Source organism: Macrobrachium rosenbergii, chromosome 39 (assembly GCF_040412425.1).
Source record: "Macrobrachium rosenbergii isolate ZJJX-2024 chromosome 39, ASM4041242v1, whole genome shotgun sequence".
In the NCBI taxonomy this organism is placed as follows: domain Eukaryota; kingdom Metazoa; phylum Arthropoda; class Malacostraca; order Decapoda; family Palaemonidae; genus Macrobrachium; species Macrobrachium rosenbergii.
The window spans coordinates 16,077,180-16,100,929 of record NC_089779.1 but is presented as its reverse complement, the minus strand read 5'-3'; the positions used below and the strand labels follow the sequence as shown (position 1 = coordinate 16,100,929).

Here is a 23,750-nt window from a genome sequence, read left to right as displayed (position 1 = left end):
GGGTAATGCAAAGAAACTGCACACTTAAAAATTTGAATCAAGTGTATGGCAAAAGGACCCTTTAGATGAAGCAAAGAAATTAAGCAAATATGACAAATGAATAAAAGGTCTTCAAAGTTTGGGAACAGGCAGAAATATAACCCCTTTCACAAAGAATTTAGTCATAAAGGGAGCAAAAATGCAAGAAAAAAACAAAATTAAAAATAGAAGCAAAATTAATTTCAGTAAATTTAAATAGGAAGACTATCGTGTAGGAATAGATAGAAGTTTTGTTTAACAATTTTAACTTTTGTAGGAATAAATTTTTTAAGTTATACCAGTTTAGTTCTTGATGTTGCTTGCAATCTTGTAAATATTTTTAAATATTTAAACATGTCGAAAAGGCCCAGAAGAAATTAATGAGATATTTATAATTGGTACACAAGAGCTTTAGATGTAAGTTAATTTAGTTTGTTTATGGAGTAGTGTATTTATTATCAGGTAGTTTAACTAGACTTATAGAGTCAAAGCACTCAGGTCAAACACTTGACCCAAGGGCTGGCCAAATGAAGATTAGTATAAATGATTGAAAGCAGGAAACCATGTGAATGGCTACCCTTTAGTGTACATGAAAACCAGACCTCTCTCAAATCTAAGTGCAAAACATTCTATTTAATGTTCATCATCCTGGGTGTGCTTGACATAAGTTGCTCATTGTGGAAGTCAGTAGCACAAAAGGACGCCATAGCTTTTCATTTGTATGTGCACAGATAATTACTTGGTTTGTAGCAGGTTTCAGTCTTGCTTTAGATGGAGAATTAATGTTGAATTTGGATACTCATATTTAGGATTGGATTCTATGTTGAATTGCAGCGTTGTTTCTAAGAGTATATTGGATTTCACTGAATATGGCTTGAATTTTGAAAAATGTGTACTGTACTTTATTTGGTGAGAATTGGGTGATTGCGAACTTTGTGACAATCACCTTCTCATTTAGAGTACTGTACTTCAAGATGAGCAGAAGTTGTGTAAGGCTAAGAATGTCGCCAATAGTTGTAAAATGGCAGTTTCCAGTACTATCTTAGGTTGGGAAAGGAGTTCCAGAAACCTGTAGATGAGTATCCTAAATCAAGAGCACCTATTTATTTACAACCAATATACTTCCAGAGAACATTTGATACTTCCTTTAAGAGATACATAATTACATCCAAGACAACTTTTACAGAGGTTATAGATTTGTTAAGATTTGAAATTATCAATGCTTTCCAGTGAGTTAATCCATCTTTTACAAGTCAATTTTGTGTACCAGATTTTCACTAGTTACTTGGTTTCATTCACAGGTTTTTAAGGGACTTGCAGCTAAAAAGTGAGCCTAGAATTCTTATATTCAATTAATACTGAAGGAATCAGATTGTGTACTACAACTTTTAAGTCTTATCTATGTAAATTTATATGGTCCAGCAATTAGCCAAATGACTCATTTACACTTTACAATACAGTCATCCCTTGATTGGTTAACGTCCTCCTTAGATGATGCATAACTCTCTCTCTTTTTGTCTGACTCCATATCAGTTTAGAGCAAACAATTTTTGAATCCAGTATTTAAACACTTCATTTGGAAGTACATTTTTACACATGCTATATATCCACACATGCAAACATCATAAGTATTGCATAATACAACATAAAGGTTCAAAATTGTCATAAAAATCCCTTTGTGTAGCCATACCAATCAGTGATTATATAATACTGTATCTCTAAAACCCATTTTAATCAGTAAGTGGCAGAGCAAGCACAATGTTTGAATATGGCATTCATCCTATCAAAATGAACAACACACATAAGTAATTGTGACTCCTCATAGAATTAGTAACTCTTGTTGACCCATGGATATTTGATGCATAGCCCACATAATCCAGTGCCTACATGTACTGAATGTAAAGTAATAGTTAAAACACCTTTTTTGTGAACGTCAGAAATACTATTAATAATGAATATCAAGGCTTGGAAACAAGTCGGTTATACTTTTTCAGATTTTATGCCCATTTTATTTAATGACTTGTAAAATGTCATTAAAAAAGACAAATCCTTAGATCTGTTGTTTGAGAAAAAAATAAACTCTTCATAATAATAATGATGATAATAGTAGGTTTATCTGTCTCTTTTTTTCATGATATCCTGGGCCTTCTTACAGGTTTTCATCCTGCTACTTAAATATCTAAAGCTTTTCTTGCCTGATACTCCCCATCCATTCTTGTCACATGCCAAAACCATCCCAGTCTTTGAGATCTCAGCCCCTTTTTTTCCAGCCACATCTTTGCCAATTCCTGTGTTTACAAATGCATTATACGGAATGTGTAGCCTAATGTAGAGGCGAAAGCTGCCTCTGTTCTTGCCATGAGTTGTAGCATCCTTCGGTAAATCCTTTTCAAAATCTATTTTTCATGTTATTGCCCAGGTTTCTGCTGCATAGACTAGAGTAGGCATTGTATACCCATCATAAATCTTTTTTTTTTACTTTCTGATTGAGGTAATTAACATGCTAGCTAGCATGTTAATGATAGGTGCTGAATTTGGGTCCCAGAAACTGTGTGAGCGTGCATTTTGTTGTGTAACTATTACCATTACTTTCAAAGAAATGTTTGCTGTGCTGAAGTATTGTAGGCAATTTCTTACATATTAATGGTCTACTCATGATATGTATGAATTATGTAGTCTTTTTTTTTAAATAAGTAATAACATTTTCAATGTACTGTTGAGGTTTATTCAGTGGCTTTCAAAGCATATTTGAACCCATGATTTTGTACTGAATATCTTGAGTAGTCTTTATTTGTAGTGTTTCATTCATGAATTTTGCCAACCTTTGGTGATGCTAGGACATTTGACCAAAGCTTTACAACTTTTAGGATTCTACAGCACTTAAGGAAATGCTTGTTGATAGTGTTTAAAGTTTACTCTTGCTTACTCATTTAAAAAAAAATTTTCGGAAAGTATAATTTTATTTAATTAATGGCTTCACCTGTTTCATTGTACTTTTTATATTGTGTTTAAGAAATTCAGTTGGAAATAGGACATGCTATTTTAAATACTAGTTACAGCTAAATGGAGACAATTTTCTCTGGTGTAGCTTATCAAGAACTGTTTGGCTCGCGAATGAATTGTTAATATGCACGTGTTTCCCCATCACAAAGTTGTGTTTGATTGATGATTTGTTTTGATTGCATGTAAGTTTGTCATTTTACTGCATAATATACAGTACACACAATGCCCTATCAAGTATTGAGAGTAGAAACTGTGAAATGTTTTAGAGAAAAATCAAACCATTGCTTTGCTAGATCGTAAAATTATGTTAATGTAATGGACAGGCCATCCAAGAGTGTACATACTTCAAAAGATAGCACTTAAAAGTTCCAGTCAGGTGAGAACGACTTCTGAAGTTGGGATGCACCCAATCTCTTTCACCCACCTCCATGCAGTTCTACTGAGAATCTCTTTATTCTTGACAAATCCATTCATTCATCATTAATCACATTTCTTTTATTTTCCTTCTTCAGTGCTTGTTTCATATTTTCTTCATGACCACTCCCAGTGTGAGCAATCTATAGTGTGTATATCTTCTGAGTATAGTGGTTGTCATCTTTTTCCAGTCCAAAGTTAGTGTTATTTTATTGTACCAGAGACTAATTGTAATTATTGTGTGTAGCTTTAAATTAACCCATTTTTATGCTCAGACCCACTCCATCATCCAACAAGGCTTCATTCATCTCTGGAGCTCCATTGCTAGCATATGTATTCTGAGTTACTTTTCCAGGAGTGTCATATTTTGTATTTGGTGTGATATAACATTAATTTTTATGCATTGATTCTAATTATCATTTGTGGTGATTTGTAAATTTGTAAGAGTTCCTTCTGGGCCAGTGACATCACTTACTACCCAATGTTGCTGTGAGTAATTTTTCCCCTGTGTACACAATGTGGGGGTTAGTTGTTTGAATTTCCATTTTGAGCTCATTTACAATTTCTAAATGATTGAGGCAGTATTAATTTTCGGTAACTATTTTTAGTAGTCATCTTTTTTTTTTATTATACAGTAGTTTTTCATGTCTGATTCACAGAAACTGGTTACCTTTGGTTTTCTGTTATTTGTTCTCAGCATTATTGTCCTTGGTGGCTGGTTTTACATTAATTTTCATATTTGAAGTGTTTTAATCTTGTCTTTACTACTTATTGGGCCTTTATAATATTTTCCTTATATTGTGAAGTATGGTAAATCCCCGTTGCTTGTACCTTTTAAAATTTGTAGGATTTTTCATTGGGTGGTACTTACTATGCTCCAGGGCATTTGTTTAGGAATTCATGAAGAATTGAGGTTACATCCTGAGAACAAACCATATGTCTTGCTTTAGAGATGTTTTTTTGTGTAGAGTTCTTCTTTGATAAAACTGTGCTCGCTCCATCCAGAACTCATTCTGACAGCTAAACACTAGGCAAAGCCTTTCAGAAATATCCCGCTGTAATGCAAGAATGACCAAACCAGGTGGGAAGGATGCTGCGACATAGTATTTCTTTCACTATAGCTGGCTTCATAGGTTTTACATCATAGCTCTGAGTCCTGTAGAATCTTCAAAGTACCTGATCCAGCAGCTAAAACAAGTGAGGAATTCCAGTAGGGTGGCCATACCCCGTCAGAGTAACATAATGTTATGTCCTCTGATATTATACTAAGAGATTTAACTAAAGGTAAATTGTATTAGTTTCTTGAAAACTGTTCCTTGTATCAGTTTTATTCCTCTAGTAACATTTTTTTTTTTTTAACCTTTTGAGAACTTCTTAAGCTTCAAATTATACAGATCTATCTTGTGTTTCTTCTGAATCCTCTTCTAACAGGACTTTATTTTGGGTCAAATTAGAATGAAATTTCGTGGCATGAAGCTGTAAAGCATAAGGGGGTTTAGATTGATTCAAAATACCAGAATTACAGTACTTGCCAGAGGAGTTTGAGGTGTAGGAGTTCACCAATGGTTGTCTCTCTAGAGAGAGAAAGAGGTGCTGGACGAATCTCCAGGGAATGTTGATCTTATCTCCTGCACAACCTGAGGACATAGCAGTTGGACACTAATTTAATCCCTTGGTTTAGCAGACAGTAAGGAACTAGTTGTAGGCACTGGGTATCTAGGATTGGTTTAATCTTATCTCATTCTCAGCCTTGGAGTAGCTCCTCCTTGTGCTTGGTGGTCCTCATCTCTAGTCTCTGCTTTCTCTCAAAAGCCAACCCTTGTCATGTACCCATGATCTCATCAGACTGAACAAGGATGACAAAGGGTCTTGCTTTTCTGTCAGACGATTCGGTTTATGTATGTAGATGATCTTTCAAAGACATTTTCAGAATTCTTCATGAGGGAGAATAGGTCCCTTCCATGATTGTAACTAGTGTGGAAGAGGCAAACTGTAACTATTCTGGGAAGGAATATTCTCTGCTCGAGTACAGCTGCCATTCCTTTGGGTATAAGAAGAGAAGTTGAACTGTAGTTGCTTCAGAAGAAATCCCTTTCTTGAATATTTCATCATTCCATAATTTGTACGAAGCCAGGATAAATGAAATTTCATGGGTCCATGCACTTGAAGGCATTAAGGAATATGAAGTTGTTGATAAACCAGACAAAGCTGTCATTGATGACCAAATCAAATACTGTGTACATGTTCATGAAAGTAATCTGTTACTGACTGTAAAACCCTTTCAGTGATATCCTCAATTTCTTATCTGTTATGAAACTAGTGTCAGGACAAGATGGAGAGTTATTGGGTAATTGCATCTGTATACTTCTTGTGCAAGTTTGCATTACTCTGTCCAGGCTTAAGTGATATTCTTGAATTCAGTACATCTTTTCTATGATGGGAATCTAGTGGATTGAAGGCTTTAACGAAGAATGTTAACAAATGGTAGTTCCTAAAGTTGGTAATGAATCCATCCATAGATCCATCCATAGACTGTAGGGAAGTAGTGTTAGATGGGAAGCAGACGACCTTAATATTTGGACTGATGTAGTGAAATTGGTAAGATGACCTGGTATATTGTTCAGGTTTAGTAGAGGAATTTTCCCTCTACAGTATTTTCCAGTTCCATACAAAAAACAATTGGTAAGCGAGTCTTCAAAGATTGCATTGGTACGCTTCAGGCCTTCTTATTTGGTTGGAAATGAAAAGCAAGTTGCCTGACATGTGGTTGAACAGAGATGTTAGCTCTCTTTTTACTGGTGCATTTCAACTAGGTAAAAGCATTTGTGTTAAGAATTGTTTTTTCACCTGTTGAAATTTGTCCTTTGGTGTGGTGGACAGGCTACTTTGCGGTGGTAATCTTGCATCACTCGAGGCATTGCTGCTCACCTTGAGTGTTGCCATGTGCTTCCTCTCCTGAAGCCTTCACGATGTTGAAATCTTCCACAGTTTGTAAAGCAGTTGAACCAGTCCCTGCATGCCACCAAAAAATATTTCTTTGATATCATTAAAAAAGACATATTTTTTTTAGCTCTTGCCTTAGTTTTTAATGTTCCTGAGACCTTGCTTTTTGCATTTGGTCTTCAACCCAAATTGGTAACAATTTTTTCCATCTTGCTTATTGCCCCTAATGGTAATTGGACATGATTGCAGCTTTCATTGTAAAATTTCTTTTAGTGTGTGTCTTCTGCACAAGGTATCTTTCATTCTGTTCACAGTAAAGATTGCAAAGCCAATTTAACAAGCTGTGGAAGAGAAGCTGTAGCTCACTACACTTAGATATCATTATGTTTTTTAAATTGGGTTTTGTGCACTTCTAAGGGGGTCCTCCAAAGAAAATGTTTATGGTGGGAGCTGAGGCAGATTCAGAGACAAATTGGGCTGACTCATGTTTCTCACATTCTGCATTATCATATGATTCTGCATGTCTTGGTAACATTTTATCAGAACTGCTTACATGGGTTCTGTGACTAGTGCTTATTGCATATTTATTTCTAGTATTATAGTACTTCCAGATATGTTGTTGAACTACTAAAGAACGGGAAAGTGAAGGATATGACTGGTTTGGACTTCTTTGGAGCCCTAGTTTTTCTAAAAATTAATTTTTTTACCATTCACATCACTTGTAGATTTTCACAGAGACCTGTACAAAACTTTTCATTTAATAGAACAAGAAAAGTCCCCATTTGGGCAATTAGACAACATGCACAGTAAAAAACAGAATGAGAGTCATGGTGAAATAGTTAATGACTCAACAATTTTTTTTGTAAATTGTGTGCTATCCCCAGTGTTCACCTCATTGCATTTACAAAATACAAACCAGTCATTATATTACAGATTTTTAAGTTATTTGCTAATATATGAAGAAATTTCTAGTGCATACTGTGAGGTGAAATACGAAAACAAGAATTGATTTTTTGGTAAATTTACGGTTTTGATAGGGGTATACAAAACCAAATAACTAAATATGAATTCAGTGTCTTATATAAACATATGAAAACAGTGCAGTATAGTTAGAATTTAAAATACAGCTTGAAGCAAGGTTTCGGTATATTTTGAGCTTTAAGAGACTACTCAACAATTTATTTTTATTTTCCTGAGGATTAGCTGATGCAGTTTCATCAAATTTATCAATTTTTATATTTTTTTAAAGATATTTTTGGGACATACCTTTGAAATTTTAGATCTTGAGCTTGATAGTAGTTGTAGTTTTCATTTATCGCCTGTCTCTGATAAAACTACTCATGTTGCCAGGATTTTACTCTTCAAGAAATGTCCAGTGCAGCTAAATGTTGACATTACAGAAGTTGTCACACAACTTGGGTTATTTAGAAAAATTTAAAGCATCAGTAAAGTAGTCTACTGTTGATGCTAATGATATTGAGTGTGTAAAGCTGTCATAATTAGTAAGATATTTAAAGTTGGTTGAAGATGGTGTTAGGAAGGTGGTTGTTTTTGGCTATTATCTCAATAATAACTGTGGCAAAGATTTCCATGTGTCATCAGCCTATTCCAGTAAAATTTATTTGATGGAGAGTCATGCTGGGTTTTTAGTTGATACACGTTAGTTTTCATTATACCTAATACTGTCTGGAATTGGAGGTGATACCTACTGATTTTGGTGAGTTGTTGAAGGAGAATTATAGGTTGGTTGATGTAATTTTTATTCATGTATGAGTAGTGGAGTTTAGTGTAATTTTTTTATGTGGAATTATACTAAATATTTTTTTATTTCGTAATGATTATTACTATATTGGTTGTGGACCTTTATAACAACACGGTCCTACATTATTGATGATTCAGGTTTGATAACTGTTAACATAGCTTGAAAGAAATTTAGGCTTTTCTTCTAATTTTTGTCCAATGTCTGAGTGACTTAATGTAGTGTAAGTTGCATGATGTAGTAGAGGTTGATATATTTCATTCAGACCATAGCATGAATGCAGTTTAGCTGCTTATGGGTAATCTCATGCTTTTGTACTAAATGGAGTTCATTTGGAGTCAAATTTAAGTCTGTCCTATCCATTTTGAAATAATCATTATACAAGCCTTTCCTTTGTAACCAGTGTTGTCTACACACACAGTTTATAGTAAATTTGTTTCTTTGGTATGTAGATTTTACCTTAGTACATTGTTTAGGAGAAGCTTTTATTAGATGTACTCATAGCATGAATCCACACAGCATTTATTTATTATTTACTTATTTGTTCATTTATTTCAGAAAATAGTGTAGTTCCAGGTAATGAATTTGTATTGTGAGCTTTAAACTCTCCATAATAACAATGTGATGCTTTATAATATGTTTTTATTTCAGGTTGCAGTGTCATTACTGCCATAGACAATTGAATCGTTGCTTTGTACATAAAATGATTACCAGAGTACAGAAATATTTTGATGAATATTGATAATGCAGCCAGTCTGGCATTTTCAGTGTTATTTGTTATACCATGGCTTGTACTTTTTTCAGGTTCCTCAAACATAGCAGCACCAACCTCACCCAACCTAGCTCCTAACATCCCCAGTCCAAGTAATTCACAAGTTGTCTCATCCTGTTCCTCCTCTTCCCCAATCCCATCCTCACCTGTCTCATCTCCAACTCATCCATCTTCTCCACTACTGCCACCCCTTTCTCCTCCTCCCCCTCCCCCTCCACAGTCTGCTAAGATAGATATCGGTGATGGGGGTATTGCATTACCTCCTGTGTCTCCTTTACCACCTTCACCACATGCTTTTGGCTTTTTGTCAGATCCCTCCTCTGTAGTTACTGCAGCAACAGCAGCTTTACCGAAGTCATCTGCATCACCTTCTGTTTCGCCTCCACCCCTGCCATCATCATCACCCCCACCCCTACTCTCATTATCTTCTATGTCATCAGAGGTTCTAACATCAGTGAGTAATAAAATTGTAGCTCCTCTGTCTAGCATAGCCCCAGGTTTTTCTACTGTAACCTCTACACAAACTCAAGATTGTAATCCTACTGCATCCCCGTCTGGTCCGCCTCCACCTCTACCTCTCTCTGATCCTCCTATTTTGCTGGCCCCTTTGGATGGTGAAGAATTAGAGCCCCCTCACTCCCCATTAGATGTATCTACACCTCTTACCATGGACGGAATGACTGCGTTACATCTAGCAGCACAAGGGAACAACTGGCAGTAAGTGATTTTTTTATTTTAGGGTTTTCTTTGTAGATGGTATGAACTGATTAAAATATAACATTGTTAAAAGAGCTACATGGGGCTGGGTGTTTAGCAGTACACTGATAGGTATCTTGAGGCTAAAATTTGTCAAGAGGTCATTGTGGTAATGCAGAGTTTTTTTTTCTTTTTTTGTATGTGTATAGGTTAAAGATATTGGTAACCTATTCAAGATGTAATGGAAACAAGGAAAATAACTGACAGCATTGGGGTAAAAGTCAGGCAGAAGTGTGTGCAACTCACTGAAAAACCATTGATTTTGGTCAATATAGTTTTATTTTATTAGTTACCTTGCACAGGGTTAGGAATCTTTTTTATTCCTTTGACATTTTCTGGAAATCAGCATTTATTTTTAGTTTTACCCAAATTCCCCATTTGTGACTGGTCCATCCATGATGTTTGATGATATTGTAATGTTGATTGCATTTTCCTCTTCAACAGTTATCTCTTAGCAGTGACACCTTTGTTACTAATTCATTATTGTTGACATCCATGCAGCCTGTCTTCTGTTCTTGTACATAACGTTGTTTCCTTTTTGACATCCCAACATAATGTTTCCTTTTTGACATCCCACTAACCTGTTTTCATTGTTTCCGTCTCTGCCTGAAGCTGTTTGTTAATTTGAGCATTGTACTTGATGGGTTGAGCAAATCATATTACTATTACCCCATGAGAGTATAAGAACTTTGACCCTTCATTTACTATCATTGTCTAGAACCTAGAGATGCCATCATTAGCAGCTTGGCTAGAAAGGTTCTCACGAAGTCTTGCTGTTAAGTTTAACTTTCAGTAATTGCTGCTGCACTACAATTGTGCTCATATTAATTGAGGCTAAGGAGCCCACTGACTCCATGAAACCCCATTATAGGGTATATGTACATAAAATTTTTACAGTGCTTATTTTCCAACCAAAATGTGACCTACCTAATTGTATCTAATTTATTTAAGAATATTTTTCTGTTTTTGAATTTAAGAAGAAACAATGTTCATACAAAAAGAAATATGCTTCCTCTTGTTTTGAAAATCAAATTCAGTCAGAGAAAATACTCGAAAAGGGATTTAGAGGAACAATTTATTTAAGAGTGTTGATTCGGCAGTATAATAATGTATACAGTTTCCATAAGTTTTATAACATATTTTGTAAGTAGCTATTTGATATATAAGTAGTTATACAAGGTTTTTTGTTTTACACTATCTGGTTATATTTACTTCAAATATAGCTCATTGGTTGGATGGGTAACTAGCCTGTACTCTCAGGTCAAGGTTTTGTAAATTTAAAAAAAAAATTTTACAGTAGCAACTTGGCAGCTAACAAGATCCTGAAATGACTTTGCAGAATTGTTTATAAACTTGCCAACAAAATTTTATCTATAATACACTGAATATGTTTTATCAGCAAGCTATTAAAAAATATTAACTAAAAAAAACGATTTTAAGCCCATAGGGCCTTTGATGCAGCTTTTAATGGATACCACCTTTCCTTGTCCAGAGTTTTGTTCGTAGATTAAATGCTAGACATGTCATCAGTTAGCTTGCTGATACCTTATTCCAGGCTAGCCAACCACCAATCACATCATTCTGCTCATCTGATTGCACTATATTTTTAAGTGTTTTGTTATTTAGAATATTGCTGTGTACATCTTGTTATAAACAACAGTGGTTGAGAGAGAGCTATTTAGATATTTTATTCAATAGGTTATTTTATTAAATAATGGGAAAATAATTTATATTTTGATACAGTACTGTGATAGAGAGGAAAGGAATAAAATTGTTTATCTGAAGACATCGTAGATGGTACTCGTGCACGTCATAAAACTTTGTGAATTATAGAATGTAATGTTTTTGTGAACTACTTAAACCAGTCTATATATCATATCATAATATTGAAATACTCTGACATTAGAACAACCTAAACACTATAATGGTAAGTGCAGTCTAAGGTACTGTAATTAGGTTATATTTGATATTTAATTAATATATCTTCAAGGACCTCACGGTAGCATCACAAGGACCTCCTGATAACTCCAGCTCCCTATCAGTCCCAGTGATGCTGTACTGTCTGACCTCTTCTGTTTTTTCAGCTACATCAGTCAACAAAGTTTTGTTCTAAGTTTTTTAAATTTCAGGCTCTCACTTTCAGCTTCATACATACACTTATTGGATATTACGGCGGATATAATGAAAATAAGATGTAATTTTGTTTTACAGAATTTAATTTTTCATTCAAACCCGTAACTTTTAATTATCCCACGCTAGTGTTCTTCACAAATCTAGACCTCCATTCTTGTTTCAAAAGAAAATTATCTTCTGGTCATCACCAATGCACATGTGCCTCATAGATTCTTGGGGCTCGGCAAACCCCAGAACGGTACAAATAAACATACTGAGTGAAGGGAAAATAGAGACACTTACTTTTTGATGAAAGATAAAATATTGTCCATTCCCTTGGTCAACAAATCTGACCCAAATGCGTTGTTATGGCAGAGTTACAAGACGGCAAAACCAGGGTAAGAAGGATGCAGAAGTCTTGCAAAAATAGTTTAGTTAGCAGACCACCAGATGGAAACCAACTAGCTTATTTTGTTTAAAGTTGCTGTCATCAACCAAACAAGAAATGTGGAGTGATGGGAAGTAAGAGAATGAACCAGATAGTTTCCGCAGAATGCTAAATGCACTGGAGACAAACATCAGTGCACATTTGAACAACAAATTGTAGTCAGCAGAGAATCAAACAGCACTAATTAGAAAACAAGTAATGCATCCCAGCACCTGATATTTATTATCTTGCCAAAACAGAGAATGAAATACAGTAACACTGGAGAACCAAATCATGGCATTATTTTCCTGTGAAAACTGTTCTTTCGGAAAATACTGTCCAATGTGGTGGAGAAGGGTGACAAAAACTGCACTAGGCAGGGGTAAAGTGATTTCCTTATGAATCACTATTTTGCTAAATGCTTGAATTGAACTGTACTTCAAAGTTTTATTATTTTGACAACCAGATTAGTGATACATTTAGGTTGGGACTGTTAGACTAGTTAAAGAATTAATTTACATTGTAAAAGTGAAATTTTTTATAAACTGAATGTCAGCTGAACCAAAGGTAAATCGTTTTAACTGAGGTAGTTTATGCTATTCAAGGGAATTACAGTTCATTAATCTGAGAGCACTTAGTGATTTTCAATTTGTTAAACTAACTCAAATTCAGAATCCAGTTTAGGAACATAACTCATCTTTGAACATACAATACTTAATTATAATTTAGATTAAGAAAAATCAAGTTAAAAATTGAGTTCATTAACCTCCTTCCTTTTCTGTATTATTATACCCATAGGTTAGGCAGCCCCTACATGAATAAGCCTCAGAAAGAAGCAAATGCCATAACAATAGGATTAATTGTGTAAAAGAAATAGGCGTAAAAAATTACATTAACTTTGTCTACAAGTACAAGAGCTTATTGGCAAGCTAGATAGCCAAGAATCCTGATGCTCTTACCTGCATGGAAACCAAGATCCATTGGCTGTGTTCACAGTGCAGCTGCTCAGTCAGCAGAGGGTCATTATCTTTTAGATTGGGAAGGGAGTGTTTCAAATTTGTGAAGACCACATATATTGGGTAATGTTGGTTTTTTAATAACACTTTTTCACGCTTTAATCGTTTATAGGTAAAAAACAGGTGGTGCTAGAAAAATGAAAGCTGAACAAGAAAAAATAACTTGGGGATTAACTCACTTGCTCTCTCTTCAAGAAAGTTCACTTTGGTTATCTTGGTAATCATATTGTGTATTATGTATTTGTTGATGAAAGTCATTTATATTTGCAATTGGTATTGCAGAAGTTTTTTGTTTGTCTTTTGTAGTGGTATTATCAGGTGTCAGTTTTTATCTAGAATTAATGCAAAACCTTTACAAAGCGGTTATAACCTTGAAGGTTTCTTGCCTAGTATGTGTTCAGTAACATTGTGCACTTCCTTTATTTTTCGTTGTGACTAATCTGCAAAAGTAGCAGTCCCAGTTTTTTAAAAGTAATGGTTTTACAGCAAAAGAGTATGGCCTTGTATGGTACAAGTTCACAGGTTATCTGGAGGTTTCAATATGGTTAAGAGTAATCATTTTAAAGGCTTTCTACAATTTTCTACAATCCTGTAAGTACTTGATAGGATACTTTACATCCATCGTTTATTGTTTGATGACCAAGAGTCAAGTTATCTTATTGATCACTGTTATGTTCCTTTATCCAGTAACTGATTTTATTTTTTTTATTCTTATTTGCTTCTCTCTACATCAGTGTTCCCAAGTACAGTCCAGATAATGGGGCTATGTTATCAAGTGAGTGTGAATAATTGTTTAAATTGCTGTATTTCTTATAGAAAAGCTGAATTATAGTCTAGTTCAGTATATGGGATGTGATTTATGTATTGTATGTTGATTCCTTTCCTAATGGCTGAGTATTGAATTGACCTTATGGTTTCAGAGAAGGGTTAATGTACAAGGTACTTTAGTGTCATTTGTTTAGGCATCCAAGTTATTAAATGTTAGTGTAGTGTGTTATATAAGGGTTAAGTTGCAAGAGTTATTTTCATGGTACAGTACTCAGACTTGCTGGTTTTATCACATGGCTGTAGATGTGATGCTAGTTATTAGTGTGTTTTAGGGTTATATGAATGGTTTGGGTTACAGGTGATGGTATATTGTTGGGAGGTAATATGTAGCATCCCTAGTAATGGTATGCGGTGTGCCAGGTCGGTGCCGGTGCTCGTGAGATGTGGTGCAAGTGTGACAGCCGAGGATGACGATGGACGCACGCCCACCTACCTGGCTCTGCTGTATGCCTGTACCCCAGCTGCTGCTGCCCTGCTTAGTTTTCCCCAGTCATTAGAACACACTACTAAGGTATGTTCAAACATTCCCATAGTGGGGTTATCATTAGCCTTTTATCTTGTGTGGCACACTGTAGATGGTACCAAAATTTCTTTGTGGCTTCAGTTTGGCCCCCAGCTGCATTGCTGGCTACTCATGTCTTCCTCTATTCCCATTGATCTCTTCCTCCCAATGGTAACTTTCCAACTACTTGAACTAGGCCATATTTACTATGCTTGTATTATCCCCTTTCATTAATTAATAAATCATTATGGGAAGCCTTACAAAAGCAGTGTGGCTGTGATCTTGTTAAACTAATTTGTAGTAATAATAATATTTAGATATACTTATGTAGTGTTGAATTGTTAATTGGTAAGGGTGACTAAGAATTACTGAATTTCAATCTACAAATTTGGTGTAATTCCAGAATCATTTTTGAATAATGAGTGCTTGCACTTATGTTTTCTTGACTTATGTTTTTTCAAAAGCAAGGAGTTACAGTAGCAAACAAAAAGTATCCAAAAAAACAAAAATTTATATAGCTTGCAAGTTGAAGCAATTATCTGAAGAATTAACAGAGCTCAGAAAAAGTAATGTTACAAAAGCAATTTGGTTCTATTTTAACTCCCATTTGAGTGTATTGGAATAGGTTATATCAAAAATATTTTTTAAAAAGTGCTACCCTTATGACACAACAGCTTAAATCTGTTGGAATACAGTTCTTTGCTGTTACGCAATACAGTATAACATACACTCTTTACTGTGTAATTGATCATGAGTAAATAAAAAATGCTAGATAGCATATAGTATAACAGTATAAGTACAGAAGAGATGGTTGATTTTTAATCCCTGTAGTTAATCTTTTATATTTTTTATTGGATCTTGATAACATCAATTCACCGGTTTTATTCGATGTATAAATGTACTCTACTATAATTGTACTGTAGATTTTCAAATTTAAGACTGATTGTGGTTACATTGGAATTGTCAGAAAATTGGTACCAATATATTTTAGTTATAAAAGGGACAGGAATACTTTGCAGTATTCCTATATTTGGCTTATGTAGGAGGAAGGATAGTTTTGTTTCATTCTGTTAATTTTTAGATGTAGTGTACAGTACGTGCTTCAAGTTGCAGTGGAATGAGCGTTCCTTGAATGTGAAAGTCAGTTTTTTGGCTTTGCCATTTTCCCAACTATGGTTCTTCAGTCCTCATTCACATCTTATCTTATTAATATAGAACTAAGTGATATTACTTGCTTACCTGTAACTAGGAGTCTGGTTTATTGAGATAGCTTTTCATTTTGTAACAAGAACCCTTGCTCGACGTCATCTACAGTTGCTTAGTTTTTGGGTTTCAAAGCCAAGCGGTAGCACACCCATCTTTGAGCCTACATAAGCTGAAGGTTCACGTACTTCATCCATGATTCAATCCAAACATGTTGCGTGAAAATTTATAGAAGTTTCATGCAGCATTTAATTTTTTTACAACTATGATGTGGGACATTGCTCTTGAGAGAAGTAGCTGAATAACCATTAAATTTAAATTAAGCTTAAATGTTTAGAATACAGGCAGTCCCTGGTTATCGATGGGCTTGGTTATCGTCGACCCGGTTTTACGGTGCTTGTCTAGTGATGAAAATCAGCAATTTTCAGCAGTTTTTGGTGCCGAAAATTGCAGTTTTCTGCATTGATAATCAGGTATTAGTGCCATACATGCCTAGCAGAGGTGCCGATCTTCAGTTATTGGCACCGATAAGTGCCAAAATTCGCCGTTTTTCGGTTAACAGCAATTTTCGCTAATTGTCACAGTCGGAACAGAACTCCCGCCGATAACTGGGGACTGCCTGTATATAGAGGCGGTAGATCATAACAAAATTAGGTACGTATGAAATTGTGGTAAATGTAAAGCATAGCTGGATGTTTTTAGTTTGATTTATATAAGGACCATTCTAGAAATTTTATAGTTCAAAATTGAGCGGCTCAAGACAAGACAAAGAGATTAAGGTATAAAGTGGGGTGCAGAAATTTCATTTTTATATATTTTGCTCCTAGGATGGTTGCAACTTCTTACATGCTGCTATAAAATCGGGTGAAGTGGAATGTATAGAGGTTTTGGTGCAACATATATTAGCAACAGAATTGGGACCAAATCTGTTGCATCGTCTTGCCGGAGAACCAGACCATCGTGGAAACACCCCACTTTCCTTGGCTTTATCAGCAACCAACTCTCATATGGTGGCTGCCCTGAGTCACGCAGGCCTTGATTTACCAGCCTTACTTAGTCACAACCCCAAGCTTCTAAGTGTGGCATCACCTGCAGCGCTAGCTTTTATATCAAACACAGGTAAATGCTAGTACAGTGCAGTATCGTATAGCTTTTGTTCCCCTTCACATGCTAACTTATTTGTGTTTCCATATACGTCATCAATTCCATTTCTTTTCTGTTTCAGTATTTTTTACAGAATTCTTTGAGTGATTTAAATCAGTGTATAAAATCATTTATTAACCAGCAACACAGTTGCCTTATAACATCAGAAAAGAACAAGGTTGACAAACACAATAGAATGATAGAGGACCTGGGCTTAAGACCAGGTAGTGAACTGAAGCCTTCAGCATCCCACAGTAAGAAGAATAGGCGGTGAAAGTGAGAGGATACAGTAAAAGCAGGAACAATAATGGATGCAAGATGGACACAAGAATACATACATTTGCCTTTTCATTATTATGCCAGATTTTTCAACATGGTATTCTTTCTGAAAATTCCAGGGCAATGTCTGTGAACAGAATTGTTATATACTGTAATAAAATCACACACATTTTTAAAATGAATATAGTAGATCCTTTTTATAATCATAGTAAAGTATTTAAAGGTAAAGGTTGTGCCTTTAATAAATTAATATTCCTACATTTAAACTCTAGTCAAAATTTATGAGGAATCTTAATTTTTATTACATTTCTTTAGTTAGGATGGAAATCCATTATGGAGTAGTTTTTTTTAATTAAAAGCTGGATGCTGAATATAAAACTGTGTCCTTCAACACAGACATTAGAAGATTAGCAGATTTTTTAAATTAACGCTCCAAAATTAATATTATTTGGTATACTAGATGGAAACTGTGAAGTCCTAATGTACCTTATCATAGATTTGGGTTTGGAACTTATTATCATTGAATACCAGCTAAATGAATTAGCTCATTGGTCTGGTTAAACTAATTGATACAATAATAGTAATTTGTAATATCAGTTTGAATATCTAGAAGTGACCTAATTTAGTATTATTAATACCAATTTTAATATATACATGTAACTAACCTAATTTATCATGGTTTTTTAGTATTGATAATTTCAAGGCTTCATTAAATCTAAAAGTGAGACATATATGTATACACTGATCGATTCCATTTGCCTTTCATTCTTTGAACTTCTCTCGCTTGATATTGATTTTCAACTGTTAGAATTTTATGTGTTTTTTTTTTTTTTTTTGCATTATTCTGCAAGAAGGAATTAAAATTTTACCTTTCTGTAAGAAGGAATTTTAATTTTACCAGTTCTGTTTTCAGGGAATTGTAGAGGCCTTATAGAAATTACATAAAATTTTTTGTTCCTACAAGCTGCTTTGCTTGAATTTATTTATTGCATTTATTCACACCAAATATATGATTTTTATATTAATCATTCAAGCCTGTCCTGTGAAAATACTTATACAAGTTTTCAGTTCTGTGTTGCAATGATAGCTTTTTTCTCTGGTGGCTGTAATGGTGGTAATTATTTAATGAGTTACCAGCAATTTTTTCTTTTTTTTTTTTTTCATAGACAGGAGTGAATGCACTTGCTCCGTTTGGCTGGAAGGTTTAGATATTGATAGGCTTGTTGAAGGAGATCCAGGAAGTAGGAGTAATGGAGATGATGGCTTTATCGAAGAAGAAGGAAAGAGCAATTGTCTTTGGGCCATAGGGGCTGTGCGTGTCACTCCTGCGACTCTGTGGGCGGCTTTAGAGGAAACGTTAACATCCCTTGCTCTTCACCACTGGGAAGCCTTAGCAAGGTATCAATGATGTAATGTTTAATGGTGGATTTAGGTGTTTTGAAATGGATGATTAAACCACTTTCTACTGATTGTATTATAGTCTGTAATGCTTTATGCCAGTTTACTTTAAAAAAAATGAAATGTATAGCCATGTGTAACTTATAATTTTTCCCATATTTTCCTTTTTTCTAAACGTCTGTGTTAAAAATGCCTGTTTTCTGTATTTTAATATTCATATTAGTCAGATATTCAACTTTCTCAGGTGGAGGAGCTTATTTTTTTCTATTCCTTTAGCCAGCTATGTTTTCCTTTGTTTATCCTGTACATGAATTCAAAAACAAAATATCAATTGAAAATTAGGAACAACTGTGTTATTTGTTATTTTAATTTCATTTCTAGTATATAACCCAACCCAAACTATTAACAAAAACTCAGCAGTAATGAAAAATAATAATGTTACTATGCCAAGTAAAAGAATGTTTCATAAACCATCATTCATAAATATATTGTTTTTACAATACATTTTTCTGTAAAACCATAAATGTCCAAGTCCATGGAATGGATTAAGTCACACAAACTTGAAAAATCTTGCAAAGAGAAAAGTCCCACTGCGCTTCCCAAATCATGCTCCATTGGCCCAGAAGGGAAGGCAATTAGACATCCCATTAACGACAGTCTTCAGTGTCCTTTTAAAAATATCTAAAATACTGCCTTTTAAGAGAGTATATTATATAAATTGCTTGGCAACAATATATCCTTTCCATTCCAGGACTCAAGGTTATGGGCAGAACTCAACTGGCGGTAGTCGTCGTAACGCTCAACCTCGTGGGGAGAGAAGGCGATCAGACCCATTGCAAGAAGTTGAAGTGAGCGCATCGTTCTTGGGGCTTAATAAGTCTGCTGTCAGTCATTTTTCAATTGGGCACCACAAGTGGAGTAGAGTGAGTTGAACGAGACAGGTATTTTTAGATAAATAAGTTCGCTTGAGATAGTGTGTGCCATTATTACAGAATACATTTAACGTCTCAAATGATCAGCTTAAAAATTATGGGGGATGCACTGGCAGTTTAAGAGTAAAGCATTTAATGAGATCATCCCAGTTTTCAGTCAACAGAAAATTAATGTTTTTGAACATAAACCCCCAAGAAACTGTAAGAATCTTAACGTTTTCAATGTTAGTCCTTAAAGAATTACATGCTGCATTTTAACACAGTGGCTTGGTTAAACTGGTCAGTAGTAATAAAGTACTGTTTTGTAACTCTGTGGTCTGGTTAAACTACCATATATTAATTCCAATATACCGGAGTGAATTGCACTTACCAGCTAATGGTAGATTGACCTCACACCAGATGTCAGCCATAGAAGCACTTAAATAAGGCAGCTACAAGAAATATATTGTTAAAAGAATAAGAGATTATACCACAGATTAGTGGATCTTGAAAAGACAGAGTAACAAGACAAATAATTAAATGGGAATTATGAAAGGATAGGGTACTAGAAAGCTCATTAAGCTAATGACATTACCTTATCATTGGCTCTAGAGTGAAGATGTGGCAGGTGTATCAGAAAAATTTTAGATGAATTTTAGTGTCCATCAGCAATCAGCACTAATCCCTTTTCTTTTTTGTAGTTGTAATAGAAGAATTAATAAATGAGTGTAATGAAGGGTACCTCTGGGAGCAACTTATGCTGTGAACTATCGGTAAGCACAGAATCTAAAGAGAGATGTAAGAGATTGTTGATGCCTGAAACAAAGAGTAAATGGAATAGAGAGGACAGTTGAGACTCTAGGTATCTTGTTAGGTATAGAGCAATTCTGTTATCTTGCATATATACAGGACTTGAGTAGTGAAGAGTAGCTGCAACATGGATAAAATATAGAGATAACTAGACTATTAGTAAATACCATAAAATGTTTCAAGATTCATGCCCAGAGTACTAGGGAAGGTCTAATACCATAATTTGGAATGGGTATTTTTTTTTTAGTGCAGATTATGAATGAGAAAGCATATGACTTTGATCAGTCCTTCATACCATTCACTACCTGATTGTAGAATTTTTTTTTATTTCTTCTATTCTGGAATCCTATATAGACACGTTATAAATTGAATTCTTTCTTTCCTTTGTGATTTTGAATTTATATTAGGAAGTGGGTTTGCCATCTTTTAAGAAGAAAATTCCATTAACTGACACTTAATTGAGGGCTGAGTTCTCATAGCAGATTTGCCATTCTTAGTTCTGGAGTACAGCCAAGGGAGAGAATTTGAGACAATAAAAGGCCACAAAATAGTTGTAAAACCAAATGGCAAAGAAATTACTTTATGACTGCTCCGTAGCATGTGAGGGTTAAGGAGAATTTTTCTTAGCCTGTTCTTTTATTTAATCGATTTTCACTTAGTCATTAAGTGAATATTTAGTCTGTGTAAGGAAACCCATGGTAAAGGCTTGAGGCTAATAGTCCTACTTCACTCCATCGTATGGATCCTTGTTAAGAGTGATGTTTGAAGATCCTAGTAAGATCCCATCCCAGTAACATATCAAAGCTTTTATGGGCTCTTTTTCATGGAACCTCATATCTATGACCAACTTGAAGTTTTGTCAGAGAAGAGAATCCTTGTGCACACTTTCCAATACCTAAGGAGGATTATCATGATGTAGTCGTCGTTTTACGAGATGCAAAAGCATCTAGTAGTTCATTTATGAAAATAGGGTTTTTTGTTAAAAAAGTTGGCATCAGTAGTAACTAAGACTTAAGGTCATTCTAGCATCTGTTACCTTTGGCCTCTTCTCACTTGGCTATCTTACTTGTTTAACTTACCTTGTTCCATTTTCAAATCTAAATAAAGAACAAAGACTGGACAAGTCATATGATTTAGTGATCACAGAAAACTTCCCCAATATAATGATTGAGATGTGACAGATTCAGACTGCCAGTACTCTACAGCTGGTGGATGTTGCCTTTGGCAAAGCAGTTTCCAGGTGGAGCAGGTTGTCTTGTTCCCCTACCACAGTATACAGTAACCACAAATCTCACATTTTGGTCTTTAATTGTGCATTGAAGAATTTCTTGCAGCCTCTCCTAACATTCTGCATATTTAAAAAATCAGGCTAATTGCTTGGGGAAGAACTAAAAAAAAAAAAAATCTTTCAAACAATTTTATTGTCTTATAATTATGACCTGTATTTTACAGTAAGTTCCACCTGCTGACTCAACATGTTGTAATTATGTCAGTATAAGAATAATGGATTTCACCAGGTTTTGATATCTTAAGGCCTTAGACATGTAAATTACCGTGTGTTCGATTATAAACCCTGTAGGTCTGCCTAATGAGAACCTTAATAAAAAAGAAAGAAATATGTTTGACTAGTTTAGGGAATACAAGACATCTTGAATGGCTACTTTAGGTTACTGATATTCTCCCCCTCAAAACAACAGTTTCGTATGTCATGCACTGCATTTGTCCCCCTATCCTTGAGTCTCATTTAAGCACTTCATTTGTGATACCTCAGTTGGATGTGTAGTCCCAGACATTTTTAAGTACTGTAATTCAGTTCCTTTATGAGATAGAATTTCATATCTCAGTTATCATTATGTATCACTGTCAGGGTCATTTACAGCTGTAAAGAAAAGTGCTGCTGCTATTGTATGTATATACATTTATGCTCAAATTTTTACCATTGCCTCAACTAAAATCATCAATTTATTGCAGTACAGTTTATTTACGAAAATACTATGCTCGCTCTCTCTCTCTCAGTAAATCTCTTATGGAACATTACAATTTTTTTTTTCTTAGGGAGAGTATGGCCTGGTAAGTGGACCTTATGATTTATTGGTAAACAATCATGCTCAGGATATCCGTATCCATCTCCATACTCTTGAAGCTGCTGCCTATACGCTTCTAGTTCCAGTGCCAATCCTCAAAAATTATTTGCGACTGGTAAGTTTTTTGATGCCGCTTACTTAAAACGAGTCATATAGAAATTAAAAAAACTGGTCCTTTTATATCTAAAGGACTTGAATGCCTCCTTTTCTAATTTTTACATTGCAAGTATTTTTTCAGATTTCAAAAATAAACTATATGAGGGTAACTCAGAACTAGCTTACTATAAACATTTTTATATTCAATTGGTTTCTCATATTCAATTGGTTTCTCATGTACTTCAATTTTAAGCTAGTAAATGTTACTATTATTTATATTAAGTATTGATATAGATAAAATATGGAGACATTGTTATATTGCATAGTATCCAGAATCAAAAAAATATGGTAGGCAGGGTAGTATTTTCTCTTTAACTTGAACTATGCAGTCATATTTTTGTAGCCAAATTGTTCTGTATAATTTTCCTTTAAACTCCCTTTTTTCTTTTTACAAACAGATAGAGCAGTGTCAGTGTGTGGTAGTTTATGGACCACAAGACAGTGGCAAACGTTTTCTCGTTAGATGTTTAGCCCATTTGAGAGTTGGAGGCAACATTGGAGTCACCAGGATTGATTTAGGGGGCGGCACAGTCTCTTCTACAGAGTCGGTCAGAGGTGTTGTTGAAAGTGGAGGGAGTTTAGTTGTCATGGAACGTGTGTCTAGAGAAGCTTGGCCTGGTGTCTGGGGTGTGGTGAAAGGAGTAAACAGTGGAACAGTATTGGTAACCATGGACGCATGGAGACGACCAGGTGGTGGACAGCTAGAAGGTGGGGTATTGTGGGTTCAATTACGCCATGACAGGGAGCCTTTAGTAGCAACCCTTTCTCGTTCACTCATGCGTCATGTTGCTTCATTACATGGTGGTGTGTTCCCCTCACCTTCCTCACACATGCAGAAAGCAATCGAATGGGTAGCAGGAGCCTGGGGAAGATTGGCAGCAACACTTATGGCTCTAGGCTTTTCATCTGCTCTTCATGGCCCACATCTATTCACACAGACTTTGTTGACAGCCAACAATCCAAGAGATTTACTGAGGTATGTATAAGCACTTCTAATTGGTAACAGTACTCTTAATGCATTTCATAGTCATTTGTATTTAGTGTATAATAAAGTTACTTTTATACTCAAACTTATTTTTTCATGGTTTTGGTCAGTATCATGAGTTGTCATGTCCCTCATGTTTTTTATATCAAAATGTTCATCATCTTCAAGTACACATTATTCTTTTGATTTATGGCACCTCAGCTTAGTAGCCTTTGTTGCTCAACAGACTTG

At 35.0% G+C, this 23,750-nt stretch overlaps 1 protein-coding gene across 5 annotated transcripts in view; it reads left to right on the top strand.

Annotated features, from left to right (window-relative positions):
* The window catches only part of LOC136825771 (cortactin-binding protein 2-like), a 75,432-nt gene that overhangs the window by 47,541 nt on the left and 4,141 nt on the right, over nt 1-23,750 (top strand). For all 5 annotated transcript variants that reach the window (XM_067082625.1, XM_067082627.1, XM_067082624.1 and 2 more), the window contains 7 exons: nt 8,942-9,626; nt 14,409-14,559; nt 16,581-16,872; nt 18,342-18,573; nt 19,325-19,496; nt 22,350-22,493; nt 22,933-23,510. In XM_067082625.1, coding sequence (XP_066938726.1) covers nt 8,942-9,626; nt 14,409-14,559; nt 16,581-16,872; nt 18,342-18,573; nt 19,325-19,496; nt 22,350-22,493; nt 22,933-23,510 — 2,254 coding nt within the window. The remainder of the gene's footprint in view (nt 1-8,941; nt 9,627-14,408; nt 14,560-16,580; nt 16,873-18,341; nt 18,574-19,324; nt 19,497-22,349; nt 22,494-22,932; nt 23,511-23,750) is intronic.